The sequence below is a fragment of the Contarinia nasturtii genome, unplaced genomic scaffold (genome assembly GCF_009176525.2).
Source record: "Contarinia nasturtii isolate CC-2019 unplaced genomic scaffold, AAFC_CNas_1.1 Cnas_scaffold_1101, whole genome shotgun sequence".
Classification (NCBI taxonomy): Eukaryota; Metazoa; Arthropoda; class Insecta; order Diptera; family Cecidomyiidae; genus Contarinia; species Contarinia nasturtii.
Genome location: NW_022198445.1, coordinates 147,037 through 162,713, shown reverse-complemented (window position 1 = coordinate 162,713; position 15,677 = coordinate 147,037). Strand labels below are relative to the sequence as shown.

At 34.2% G+C, this 15,677-nt stretch overlaps 2 protein-coding genes across 2 annotated transcripts in view; one reads left to right on the top strand and one right to left on the bottom strand.

Annotated features, from left to right (window-relative positions):
* Window positions 1–1,211, top strand: part of LOC116344667 (26S proteasome non-ATPase regulatory subunit 1) — a 64,785-nt gene extending 63,574 nt beyond the window's left edge. The window contains exon 9 of the mRNA XM_031773311.1: window positions 44–1,211. Within this exon, the coding sequence (XP_031629171.1) occupies window positions 44–1,003 (960 nt within the window). The 3' untranslated portion in view covers window positions 1,004–1,211. The remainder of the gene's footprint in view (window positions 1–43) is intronic.
* Window positions 1–15,677, bottom strand: part of LOC116344669 — a 114,927-nt gene that overhangs the window by 37,651 nt on the left and 61,599 nt on the right. The window lies entirely within an intron of this gene.

The window sequence follows — 15,677 nt, the reverse complement described above, 5'->3', positions numbered from 1 at the left end:
GAAATATAATTTGCGTTTTTCTTTCCAAATTGACTCATTTCAGATTGCGTCGGCAATGATATTGATTCAACACACTGATCAAACCAGCCCAAAAACGTCCTTCTTCCGTTCACTTTATCACGAAGTAATTACCAACAAACACGAAGACGTAATGGCCAAATTTGGTGCAATTCTAGCACAAGGTATTATCGATGCTGGCGGTCGTAATGTAACCGTTAGCTTACAGTCACGAACTGGCCACACCAATTTGCAAGCGGTTGTTGGAATGTTAATTTTCACACAATACTGGTATTGGTTCCCATTGGCCCATTGTTTGTCGCTTGCATTCACACCAACTTGTGTGATTGCCTTGAATTCGGACCTTAAAATGCCGAAAATCGAATTTAAATCGGCAGCAAAACCATCGTTGTACGCCTATCCAGCACCGATGGAAGAGAAAAAGGCCGAAGAACGTGAAAAGGTTGCAACGGCCGTTTTGTCGATTGCAGCACGTCAAAAGCGCCGCGAAACCATTGACAAGCGTGAAGAAGAAAAAATGGACATTGACGAAGATGTTAAAGAGGTGATTAAGGAATCGAAAGCTGGCGACGGTTCATCTAAAGATGGTGAAAAAGCTGCGGCCAATGACAAAGACGAAAAGAAAAAGAGCGTTAAGGCCAAGGAGGAATCGGTTGCATCACCGGCCAGCACCTCGACTGCTGATGACACGAAAGATAAGGAACCAGCACCAAAGACTGAACGCAAAGAACCGGAACCAAACTTTGAGATTTTACAGAATCCGGCTCGTGTAATGCGTCAACAGTTGAAGGTGGTCAGCATTGTTGACGGTCAATCGTATGTTCCATTGAAGGATGTGTCGATTGGTGGCATCATTGTTACACAACGCAGCGCTAAACAAAATGATACCGAAGAGCTGGTCGAACCAATTGCCGCCTGCGGCCCAAAGGGCGATGAAGCTAAAGAGCCAGAGGCTCCAGAACCATTCGAATACATTGAAGATTAAATGAAACTCGGAAAATCAATAGACAACAGTGTTTCTCTTAACTTTAATCTACATATGCACAACATATTTTAATGTGCTATTCTTAATTCTTATCAATTGTATTACAACTTAATGAAGAACACAAATGATACATTGTAATAGTATGCATAGCACGAATACATTGAATATTCCAAAATAAATTGATGTTTGCAAATTCAAAATAAATAAATGACTCTTTTATTTACATGGTAAAGGAATCAAGCATGGTTTTCAGCAATCTCTGTTGATTTAACTAGGAATTAGATAAACAAATGCCATGGTCAATGAAAATGGAAATGAGGTATGCGAAACAAAATCAAAGCTAAAACCGGAGTGCATCTATCCTGGTATTTAATGCAACAACTAAGAATTTGCTTGACTAATTGATGGTAATTGATAATGAAACCATTAATTATCTGATGCATTTACATGCATTTTACTTGATGTTTTTGATGATTGAACACAGCTTTGAACTTTGAGTAAAAGTGGCTTGGTTTATAATTTGCTTTGCATAAATTTTATGTAAATTGTTCGAAAAGTGTGTTCTATTTCTACTGGAAATTTGTCTAAGCAAAAGACGTAAGTAATATGACTTTAATTAGTAGGCAAATTGGTCATTTATAGCTATTGAGTCACTTATCGCGATGGATTATATGCAACTGCTGTGAACAAGAACAATCGGTGGCAACAACTGATCGATTACATTCTAGCCTAGGTCTGTTAATTAGTGACATCGATGTGTCACTTTGATGTGTATATTAACACATTCAATTTGTATACAAATGCCACATACTTTGTCTCTTGTGTGTGGTTTGCCTTTCATTTTTCCCACAATTTGATTCAATGAATGTAAGTATTATTCAACTGTAGTCGTAAAGAGAACAAAAAAATAAGGTTTGTATAGCATTTTACGAGGTATGTATATGCGGAGAGAATAATGACTCCACAATAATGGTAATAAAACGACAAAAGCTCATTCAGATGGAAAATGTAACGTACATACACATACACCGTATGCGATTCAACTTGCAAGAATCTTGTTGTGCACAGAAGAATACGACGAGCCATTGAGAAAAAGAAATTATGAGACTAGAAAAGTGTGTGCACAAGTAAGCTTATTTCCTGTGTTAATTTCAACATACATCGTTCTCGTTATCGCATACACCGGCAGCTCCTTACATTATCACATCGTTCTCTGCGATGCATAATAAGTTAACTCTGGCACAAGAATTAGTTTCGTTATCAGCATATTCTGCTTTTATTTTTTATACACTGCACATATTCACTCAATTTCACTGTTTGAACTATATTTTTTGTTATGTTGTTTTATTGGTTGAGTGGATCATTGTCTGAGAATTGTGTAATTACCACAATACACATTGGAATGTGCTATTTATGATGCAAGAATACAAAATATTATTATTAGGATCAGTATGGGTTTGCGTGCGATGCCTGCTGTTGTTGTTGCCGTTCGTTTTTTCTAGGGCATTTATTCAATTACATTGTAGTGGTAATGCTGTGGTGCGCTCCAGGTAGGTCAAGCGAGGGTGAAATACACAAACCAGAACCACCTGCCATCTTCAATAATGAGAATGTACCCATCCATAATTCATCAAACCTCATTGAAGATGAGGAAATAAATCGAGAAAACATGCTCCCTCTTTTTTAAATGACATTGTATTCAAGAGAGAGAGAGATACTCGACCAACTAATAAAAGAATGCGAGCAATTGGTGCACATGTACGTATGCTTTTAAAACGATTATTCAACTGGCCAATTCACTTTTTACATGCGTGTGGCTGAAGATTTTTACGCAGCTGTGGTATACCAGTGGCCGGTTTATTAAAAAGACAAGGGTAAATCTGCGTACAGCTTTTTGACAGTAGAGTAAATATGTGGTATAAACGATTTGATTCGTTTTCAACCATTTGGGAGATGTTACCAAATCATCTCTGAACAACTCCATAAACTCTCAATGTTAGCCTCTTTTTCACGTGTCACACTATTGCATTGCAAAAAAAATGATTGTGGCTCAATATCGAGGCTCACGTCTGTTCGTTTGCTCAATGTCTCTTTTCAATGGTCAACACATCATTGTGCTAGACGTTTATGTGACCATTTGAGTGAGATAAATATTGGACGAGGTCGAGTGTTGGGAATGCGAAGCCGAAACACCACTTCATCAGCTCAATGGGTCAATGCATATTTGTTTTCCGACTGAATTTGTTCATCCGAATGTAGTTGTCTCAATCATTTTGGTGCTTGATAAATCAAATAACGTGTTCCATTTAAGCACTATAATCTATTTAGTTTTATCCTTACAAAAGGTAAAATTGACCTTTTCCACTCTTGACTCTCTTAATCGAAGTGAAAAAAAAAATGTATCTCATCCAAATTCCAAACATTTCATTTGCTCTTTTCGAAGAAATTTTCCAATAAACCACGGCAAATAGCCTCCAGACTGGAAACAATTATAAATATACAATGTCAGCAGAGGAAAATGCACAATCAGTAAAAAAAAATCAACAATGAGATTAAATAAATCACTTTTGAAGTCGTAAAAGTGTCATTCTCATTGTTAGCCGACTGTGTTTCTTTTTTGCTCTGTTTCAAAATATCTTGCAACGCATAGTTGGCTCGATTTTATTCCAGTGTCAACAAGGATTATCCCATAAAGAATTCACCGCTAATATCTTAAATGCTGTATTGAGTGTAAGCGATTGAAATATTGACTTCCACGTGCTTCCGATGAATCACTCTATCTCTCGACTCAAATAATCTTTTTTTCTCTCTCTCGATTTTCTGTCTATCGCTCTTTTCACTATCTCTCGTGCCGCATTTGAGTCTCGTCTTGAATTTCTATTATGCTATACAGCGTATAACACAGTCAATGTGTACATTTATCTACATTGCCATTTTTTTTTAGATATATTTCTCTATTGGCCATCCTCTTTTGGCACTAAATTTTAATGCTCGATATTGCCAATCGGATGTCACATCTTATCATTTCATTTGGAAAATTTGCCAATTTCAACATGATTAACGACATTTTTTTTCTTCTTCATTCGTGTGATGCACATTGTCCTTGTCCTATATATTCTGTGTACAATCCAAGTTTAGCCAATCGATCTTTGGCCATTTCAATGCATTACCAGCGACGAAATGAACGATTTCAAGATTAAATTAGGCATGAGATGAATGAAAAATTACATGCAAAATATTCACAATGCAAACACGTAACGTGTTACACGTTTCGACAACAGTGAAATCGTTGCAAAACCGTCGTATTTTGTTGGCAATTAAATCGCCCAGGGAATTTTTGTTTACATTCATTTTATTCGTTTTGTAATTTACAGCACCATATTTTGTGTGTCTTTTCTTATCCAACAAATTCATGTGCACCGTGTGACTATGAAGATTTGCAAGGCAAAATTTAACAAAAACAAGGGAATAAGATAAGAATATTCAAAGTATGGTAAACATAGAAATGAAGATAATTTGTTCATTCATTCCATTACGTTTTACGTTTGCATTCATTTCGTTGGATAGCTTGAGTGTTGAATAAATTTTTCAGCTTGTACTTCAGTGTTTCGGTATTATTATTGGCAATCTAACTAGACAATGATGCTTAAAAATTGTTTTCTCGCCTCGAACAAGTCGACAACAACAAAAAATAAACTCTCGCAAAAGCAAGATTTTCGTCGTCAAGTTGCGAGTATTGTTGTTGGATTGGCATAAATATTGTTGAGAGATATGACATCTGTTTTCTTGGGAAATGGAAAATACAATCGAAAAAAAGGGGTTACGATTTTCGATGAAACAGACATTTAAATGTTGAACATTCAGACAACTATTTTGCAATGAAGAACCAATCTGAAATCGTCCGCCGGAGCGAAATGATTATGCAATCATGCTATAAAAAGTCATTATATTCAATTGTGATTCTCCTTTTTTTATCGATTTTTCATCCCTCCATCGAGAGTATTTACCGGAAACTCAACAGAAACTTTATCAAAGTCATTTTTTATGTATAATTCAGCAAATGGTTTCACAGTGAATCCACTGAAATCTCAATAATATGGTTTTCTCGTCTTTTTTCTCACTTCTTTTTTTAACGTTTTTATATTGAAAAGAAAATATTTACACCAAAATTCAACATAAAAACCGTCGAATGGAAGATCACCGTTTCTGAGCCAAAATCAAATCCCAATATTTTTTTTTCGCTCCCCCGGTTTTATGTTGCTTTCGGCTTTGCATTAGAGGCATATTACAGAGTTTAACGTTTGTTGGCAGTTTCAATTTGTTCGAATCTTCGCATTGTTCGTTTCGAAAAGTAACCATTCTATTGGTGCGAATAAAAATTGAAGAGATAGAAGAAAAAAATTGGAAACGAGGCGCGACAAAGAAAAATTATGGTAATTGAGAAATGAAGGTTTATGCCACACTCTAACCAAATAAACCGATAAGAATGATTGAAGGAAAATACGCTGGATTACTGTGGATAATAACAAACAATATACGAGACAAAAATACAGAAAGCTCACAAAATGTGTAAAAAAAACGTTCGGCCGATACGCTTGAGTGACTTATTTGACTTATTAAATGGATAGAACGATGAAATCGGAATAAAGTGTGAAACATAAATGAAGTCAATTATTGGTGATTTAATCCCAATCTAGCAAAATATCGAATAATGTATTATAGGCGCATTCAAAATAGCTTATTCCGGTCAACGCGATACACAACATGACAAGGAAGCGTGGAAAACTACATATTTTGTAAGCGCTCATTCGAGGAGAGGGAAAGTTAGTTTTCAGCAGATTTAACCTTTTGGGACTAAAGGATTGGAAACTCATCGTAAAATACTATCATTTTTGCTTTTTTCTGTGAAATAACTGAAACAGTAAATGTTATCAAGGGAAAAATAGAAATATATGAAGAGTAAGCTAACTCAATGAATGCAACTAGATTGCGAGTATTCCAGAATTTATTGACTCGAATGATAAATTGGTCGAGTTTCAACCAATTGTGCATAAACTAATCGATGGCTATAGTTTCTCATGCCTTTTTTTGTTTTTGTTGAATTTGAAAGGAAGAACATCGGAAATAATAACAATGTTTCTCTGTTTTTTTTTTTTTTTTTTTTGATGGAATTAACTTCCAATTATTTTTAACGAACTGATGCAAACGATTGACACAACCAGAAATAAGCTTGTGTGCACATTCAACCAACATTTAAAAAAATCCATCATTAAAAATATGGAATCATTTCTTGTTTATAAATGCAATAGTGCTTTTCTTTCCATCCTTTTGTTATTACGAAAAGATTTCAACGCAAAATAAAATTAAGATGAAATAGAAGCAGTGTCGCCTGAAGAGAAAGAGCACAGTAATTCGAGTGCATAAAAAAGTAAATTGAAGAAATCATTTGAATGATTCAATGCTTGACATCTATGAATGCGAATGCTGTGATAGCGGAATCAACAATTGTCATGCACGATGAGCACTTGAGCAACCAATGCCAGTTGCTAACTTGCAACAATGAAAAGATCTCATCTCATTCTGTTTTGTGCTGAGCAAAGCGTTTAATGTCACTTTAAATGCGAATCAGTTTCTTCAATCCGTTTAAGAAAAGGTTTAATGTCAGAATGATGCTGCAAACGAAATAAATCATGTAACTCAACCTCAACCATTCCTATTTTCGAAACAAATTTTCGTGATTTCGTCAGAATGTAATTTCTCTGGTGGTTCATACAATTTTACGGTTTTTATTACTGTTGTGTTCATGTTGTCACTTTATTTCTATATGTTCGCCTTTTCTTTACATCTTAAATCTCGATCTTTTTTTTCTTATTTCATTTTTTTTTGTCAGAAATGTGATGAAGTTTTTCTTGAAACAAGCATTTTTTGGCGTTTTACGAGGGATGAGGATTCGTACGTTTAAGCAAATGTAATTGTAATTGAAATCTTGGCAACTTTGAGGCAATGGATTTTTTTATGTGTGCCAAGTTTCCTTGTAGTCATTCTTTTCGTGTGATAAGACATCTTGATAGTATTTCGGGCATTTTTCTAAAAAGAAATGGACTTTTGATTTACATATCGGTTCAAAAAAGGCTTGTTAATTGTAACATTTTGCAGATTTTTCAAAAGATTTCATATCTTCTTTTGTCTATGGTCTGAAATAAACGAAATGATGGTAACCTTCAATAATGCAATTTTAAAAAATCAACTCTTTACAGGCAAAATGATTTTTTTTTCGTATAACAGGAAAAACGTATTCCTATGAAACTGGTTAAATGCCGCATTTGACATTCAATCACAATCATCTCTGCTCTATGTCATCACGCGCAAACTTACGACCGAGCTATTTGTTTACGCGGAAATCAATTGCTTTTTTATTCAGATTTTTTTCTTGCTTATTAACATCTCAACATATTCCGAAATAAAAGAAAATATAAACTTCCCTAGAATGTTTTTTGGGCTTAATAAATTCAACGATTTCCGAATTAGTAAAATATACGCAAATGTTAGAGAGACACGCTATTCTACCCATGATTCCACCGAATAGTCATGCTCTTTCCAATTATTGTACTTGATAACGATGCTTTTGTAATAATTTGAAAGCAAAACGAAGGGTTGCGTTACAATCCGAATGTCGATTTTACTATAAAAAATGTTTTTCACATTACACAAACGACAAGGTTGATACGTTTTCTCTCTCTCTCTCTCTCTCTCTCTCTCTCTCTCTCTCTCCATCTCTCGTTTGATAACAATCATTTCCGCCCTTGTTACAGTCAGCATAAAAAAGCATTTTGGTGCTGATATTCAGGAAATCCTCTCATTTTCACTTTGCTCATTTGTTGACATGCGAAAAGCATTCACCCGCAAATTGCAATTCCAAACTTTGCATCACCACATTCACTTCGATTGATGATAAGAACATTTCAACATGAACATCCTTTCCATTCCATTCCATCCCATGCCTTGTTTAAATGAAAATTCGCCTGACATTTCGATCGATCGGGAAATGCACACACAATTTGCATAGTTTGAAAAACTCGATTCCAAAACTATTTTCGACATAGAAAATCCTGGCGCATGTTTGTATTCATTGTCAAACAAAGATTTAAGGTGGAATATACGCCATTTATAGTGAAGTTTTTCGTTTGTGCCTGTCGATTTAAATGTTTTCTGTCGTTTGGTGAACACAATTATATTGGCCATGAGCCATAAGCTTTTGAAACCATGTTAAAAGATAACATTGCTATATTGGACGTTCGTTTGTTTTTTTTTTTTTTTTTTTTTTTTTTTGATTGAAATTAAATAAAAAAAAAAAACTTTGGAAAGCTTGCGTTTTTTTTTGGCATTTGTATTCCGAAAACCGATTTTATTTGACTGTTTAAACTACAGTGAGTAGCAATATATTGTTCAACATTTTGTTTTGAATGCAATTTTAATTAAAACTTATGTATGTTGATTTCGCAATATTGCGTGCCGTGACATTCATTGTAATTCCTTCAGATAAAATTATATTACATAAAAAGGGGATGACATTTGTCACGGCATCCGCAATGGTATGCATTTTATTTCATTTTCATTCGTTTTCGATCAAACAGTCACATTATTTATTCATCATCGCCACTTCGTTTATGACCTCATAATGATGAATTCGATTTGCATTCTCGGACATTTTCAGCGAAGGGGACTATCAGATCAATAAGTTGCATACAAACTGCATATATTTAAAATTGTATTCGATATACGCATACAGATACATCCCCTAGAAATTCATGTTCCATCCACACTATATAATATTTAATGGAATTTCTGATATTATTTTCGCTTAACATGACTGATAGTACATTCTTTTACGTGATAAAACGATTAACCATGTTTCTGACTTTGTTGAAATTTATTTCAAATTAATCTATATGTATGCATATCGATTGTGCATATTTGTTGCCATGCTCAATATTTACGTGAAAACAATTTACAAGAAATATTTCAAGCGTCACCAGCTTCAAATGCTTTCGTTTGCTAAGTTGAAACCCTATTTTTCTAGCTAAATTCCAACTCAAAAGTTCGTATTTCATATGTCATGTATTACTATTACTGCCAACATAATAATAGTCGGCGAAAAAAAAAATTGTCAACATTATTTGATTAACATGATCTGGACACTCATCAAAAATAATGGTTCATTTTTCATTCATGATACAGTATGTGGATGATAATTTTCATGGTTTTATGGAAATTTGTGTGTTGAAAAAACAAAAAAAAAACTAATAATAAATCAGCAAGTGGGAGAAAAATGAGGCGGAAAGTGACCGGTGACAAAAAAAATAGCAACTGACCAGGTTAATTGACGTGTGATTTGTTCAGAGTTTGCGTGCGTTTCCGTCACAATGTAGGCCAACATTACATATATACGATGTGAATGAAAAAAAATGTAACCTTTGTCGCCTGGTCTTACTTTATTATTTTGCAATTGCTTTCACATATACCCTGTCCTCACATTTATACCTAACGCTGTCCGATGTGGTTTGGTTTTTACAAAACCAAAAAAAAGGAACTTTTTATGTAACAGAATCGTTTTTTTGTTCCTTTGGTATAAATTGAGATCAAACATTTTCCGTAAATGAAAAAAAGGGACAAAAAATTGCATACTATACAAAGGATAAAGCATACATATGATAAAAAACTTGCTGAGTCATGTGAAGCGAATTGTTTTTTCAAAGACCTATCTGTGCAAAGCATTTCAATTTGAAAGCTACAAAAAAATACCTCATGGATTTTTATTCATGAAATTTTTTTGCTGTGTTACTTACGATGATATGCATGTAATCAAAACACAAGTTGTGTTACACAACCTATTAAAGACCATCGGCACTTTGTAGGCACTACACTAAAGGATATCATTTACAGAGACTTAGGTTTTAAACGATTTCAAAAGTGTGTGATACATTATACTATGCAGTGCACAAAGCCCAATATGCGCGTTTTCATAAGTATCTGACGACCGAATAACATACCCGTAAAACCGACACAAACAATATTGATATCAATATTCTATGCAAATTATTCGAAGACTCTTGTTGCTCAAAGGCAGACGCTTCTTGCTTACGCGTTCAGAAAGTAAGTTCTTTTAGTTTATAATTCATGCAATTTTATTGAACTGAAAAATTGTATTGGACTAACAACATATATCTGCATAACAAGAAAGCCATGCATATACGGTGCGAAAATTGAACGAAGAAAATTCCCATTGACTTTGTTATTTAGCCGGAGGGAAGAATCATAAATAATGATGTTTAGACACGTTTAACATATTTTATAGCCTTTATCACAACAACCAACCAGCCAACATTCATTCCAGTGTGTTTTTGATTTATAAAACGTATGATCTCCAGTTCAAAAGGTTGTTTTAACAAAATCGCATGAAACTCAATCAGTTTGTGTGCGCCGGTACCTTGATGCGATGCAAAGTGAATGCATCTTTAAGTGTAACCATAAAAGATAATCTTATTCCCACTTGCGTTAAAGAAGTGATCGATCAATGGCGTTGACATAGGTTTAGTCTGAAAACAACGAGTATGGAACATTTTCGTCTAGAACTAGTAATTTATTGGTTGGTTTGCCATGCAATCACTTTTTATTGATTGTGCAAAGATGGCAGAAAAAAAAGTTGAGGAAAGATGAAAAGAGAAACCATCTATGTATAATAATGTAACACACCCCAATATCCTCGTACTACTTTTGTGCTTACCCGTACCCGTACCGAATGGATTAACGTCAACAAATTGATGTTGATGCTAGAAAAAGGTCAAATCACAAGATTAATTAGTGCACGTGTGTGCTAAATATCACATATAGATTCGATACGGTTATGATCAAAAAGAATTTCAATCGCCTTTGGATGTTGACTTGATAAATTTCCACTCCTTCAACAAATTAATAAGTCATTTACGTCTGAAGCATGCATTTAAATGGAAAAGAAAAATCCTCACTTCGACCATAAGATGAATAGCATACCAGACTCTTTTTTTTAACTGACATTGAGCACGTATTTGGGTTAAGTTGTTTTTGAATAGTTGCTACAATTTGATTTTGAATCAAGTTGATTTTGCTCGAAACTTTTCAAATAAATCAAATCAAAGTTTGAATGATTCTCGCTATGCTCAACACACACACACAAAATGTTCGAAATGTTTTTTTTTTCATTTCATCCAAAAAATCAGTTTATTTGATACGAAGGATGGGTAATCAAATTCCGGTTAAAATGTTGCATGCTTTGAATCGTTTACAATCCAAACAAATCGTTTTCCGATTTGAAAGCATCGGAATTTCCGTATGAAAATTAATTTCCATGCATAAGTCGTTTGTGACATTTCATTTCTTCTTTCAGCTCGTTTTCATTCGAAATCATCAAATGTTGTTCATACTGTAACATCTGTGACACATGATACTTGCATTACAATGAGGGATTACGGAGATTCAGTTTATTGATGAGCAGATTAAGATTGCACTTTCGTCCGGAAAATCGAAAATGGTTGAATACAATTTCTGTGTGTCATCCAATATAGATGGCAAGCACATCTTTGTGTTCATGGATTCGGTCTCTTTCGATTCACTCAGTCACTGATGACGACCGCCACATCGATCAATAACAATGTTACGTTCACGTAATTCATCAATCGAGAAACGTATGTGTTTTGGTCATGTCGACCACAAAACACTGACACTAATAACATAACGCCTCAGATTGCTATTACGATCAAATACACTCTATGTGGTGTGACAGGAACTACCAGATCTCTCGTCCATATTCATTCTTCTAACCATACACATACACATATACACAAAACGACACATGATTTATCGCATCTAATTTGTTCTGAAATGTGCACATTGAATATTTGAATAGATGCCAAAACGGAAAAGTAATAATGTGTCTGTGTGTGTCTTTTGAGCATGCAAGGCATTTTGCTCAAGCCATAATGCATGATTATGTGATTCGCGTTTTAGAACGACTATGCGATGTTGTCGTAAATATATTGTGATCTTTTCCTTCTTCTCGCTTTTTCGTTTATACGATATTTGTTGAGCGGATAGTGGAGACTGTGTGTGTGTAACCACGGCACGCTTCAAGCAATATTGATTTATTACTGAAATGAATAACATCCCGGCAAAAATTTCGTGCACGAAAAGAGTGAGCGTAAGAGCAGCTGTAAAATGGTTGGCATCATTTCATTTTTAATTTGTGACATTCTTGTTTTTTTTTTTCACTTAAAAAACTAATAACATCACAGCATGGATTTTGGGTTGGATGTTTGCTTGCGGTTTGGCCTCTTAACACAATAAGCTTTTTACGCAAAATAGAGAACAAAAAATGTGCCAAAAAGAGGTGATGCCAGGATAAGCTGTATAATGTTCCTTTTATTTTATGTAATGAATTTTTTATGTTGAACACTTTGGATGGCACTCCCGTAAATTTGGCACTAATATTCATCGTATGGCATACATTTGCGACTATTGACACACATATCACAACTCATATTTCACACACTTCTCTACATTGGCTGTGCTGTGTGTGTGTGTTTTTTTGTTCATAATTATTGCTGTGGCGAAAGGGAAGGCCATGGCCGACAACAAATGCTATCTAATACAACGCAAAACCTTCATTATCTACACAATATCTAAAACAATATGCGTGTAAAGGTCACAGTGGACAATAAGACAGTCACAAGGTGGCGATTCAGAATCTGATTCGACTTCGTGGAAATGATTTTTGTTATTATTTTTATGGAAATAAAAGAAAGCGTATTAACATAAAAATATATTCATTCAAAGTCAGGTAATCTATTTAAATTGCTTTCGAACTGCCGAAAATATCCATCATTAGCGACGGAATGTAAGCCTGTGCAAAAAAAACGACGAGATATTTTTCCATTGCATAAATATTAGATAGCATAACCTAACGACATCATCAAAAAAAAAAACAATATTCGAAAAAAATCTTTCCGCAATTTTTATTTGACATTGCTTTATCGTTCCATCAACAAGTCATGCTGGAAAAAGAAAATGTGTTTTAGATGAAAAGTAGAATATTTATGAATATATGTTTAATATATATATAATATAGTTTTATGGCATGAAAACTCGAATTTGCATTAAGTGAATATATTAAATTTGAAACGAAGGGAAAATCATCACGTGAACATTTTAAAAATCTGTGCTTTACCAGTGGATCAATGAGAGGTCTTGGTCAATCAAATACTGAAATATATTATCAAGTTTATTTAACTCAAGTAGTCCTTGAAAATGATTCGACGTCTCTTTTTATACATATCATGGGTATACTAATGAAGAACAATGCAAAGAAGAATTTATGATTAAATTGATAAAAAATGCGTTTAATTTTGTGCGCGAGCCATGGGGCGGAAATGAATGAGACGAAATTTTCTCTCTCATGGGCGCAGCCATATTGAAAATGTTGTATGCGCTTGTATGTAAAATTGGTGGCGCCACTGGTATTTGATGGAAAAAGAAGAACATGTTTGAGTCTCACTCGTTTATATGTAAATTATATAGGCATTTCCAGGCCATGGCGCGAGCGATGAAAAAAAGTATCTCATTTGATGTCAATATCATTAGAGAAACGATGCTCAACCTAAACTTTCAGTCTTTATTCTGTGAAATCATCAAGGTCGCTACAAATAAATGCGAATAATATGCCCAGTAACATTAGATTCCAAAGTGAGACAACGAGAGAATCAACAATGATGACATTGTGTATACCAAAAAAAAAAACAATTGTCGATGTGCTGAATGTAGTTTCCTTTAATAAAAAAGAACTGACAACACGAAACCATTGTCTATTTGTGCTTGTCAATAGAACATAAAGAAAATCCGGTGTCGATAAATGTGCTTGTGTAAATAATATTGAGAAATTGGAGACAAAGATGAGCCGAACGAAGAAGAACAATAAAAAAAGCTCGGTGAAATGATATGGATTACATTTCTCAACATGTGTGTGCATGTGTGCCGGAGGAAGGATGGAGACGAAATGTGATTTTTGTTGTTGTTGCACGATTTCTGTCGCTCATATTATTTGTCAATGCTTGATTGTAGTTATACATATACCCATTCTATATATCTATACTGTAGAATAGATGAATGCAATGGAACTTTCAAAACATTTTGGTTCGAAGTTTTCGTAACAACAATTCCTGTTTGTTTTGTAGTTTAGCTGCCGGCGTTTCTTTCAATGGTTTTTTCCTCTCTTTTAATAGTCTCTCTCCGTAATGAATACTTTTTTGTTTTGTGTGTTTCGCTTTTTCTGCACTCGAAAGTCCAACTTCTTCTGTTCATACTTTGTCGCTTTGACACAAAAGCCTGCAAGAGTGCACACAAAAATCTCTTCACTTTGAAGTCCTCCAATTTTCTGTTTCATTCGAAAACTTATTTCTCGCATTTCATTCTTCTATGTTTTTTTTTTTGTTCATACAATAACAAAAAAGAGCGTCATTTGTATGCAAAATGATTATCGTCATTTGCTTATGCCATTGTCAAACGGTTTGGCTCAAACATTATTTCTCTGTGTGTATAACGTGACAGCTTTGTCTCGTTTTTCTCTTCCCACATTTCGCTTACAGTTTGATTTTTGTACCCTTTTTTTCGCTTCGCTTAAGAAAATTACAAACTATTAAAGTCCGTTGGTTCGTTTTATTTATATTCACAGTGCAGTTGAATTCAATTTACACCAACCAGTTGAATGCTGATGAAAACTCATAATCATTGCAAAACGAATTATGTAAACGGTTGTCATGAATTGAATGTCGTTCTCAGTGGAATTCAACTCGTTCATATTTTAGCTGCAATTATCTATTAATTACTGAACATTTATTCATCTCCCATGAATAGTTTCATTTGTTTTCAGCGATTTCATTTCAGTATTTATTAATCTTCGTAAAGTAATTGCAGTAAAGATTCAATAATTAAGACTTTTCTGTGGCGCTTGACTTTTTTTTGTTTCGAGTTGTTTCATTCGCCGTAAAATATTATTATTACGGTTGAATCAATTGGCGAAGTGGTGATTCATTGGAAATGCAATAATCATTGGAATATGCTATAATTCGTTGGTTTCGCACAAGAGCACCAAATCCGCAGTTTTTGGTTTATTCAATGCGAAAATATGGATACTAAAATAATATATACCTTTGAGATGAACAAATAACTTGACAATTGAAGGATTTACAAAAACCGAAGATTCCATATTTTATGAAGAATGGAACCATCACTTTGATATTCTACTATACTTCTTTTTTTGTACATGAAATGAAATATTTTCAGGGCAATTTTTTTTATCAATTTTTCAACGAATACAATTGGCATCCATTTAGAAGGTAATCTAAGCCAAGTGGAATAGCTTCGCTTACATAGCCATTTTCCAACCAAAAATATCCATTTATCATGCACATACATAAAACAGGAAATCGAGACCGAATAACAATGCGATCTCGTTTATTCGCGTAAACCAAATATAGTCGGTGTCATAATACCAAGCAAAATGGTCATTGTTTGCTCTTCCACATTCCGTGGCAACCGAATTTATTTTCACTTTCATAAAAATGATATGTCTGTGTCAACATTTTTC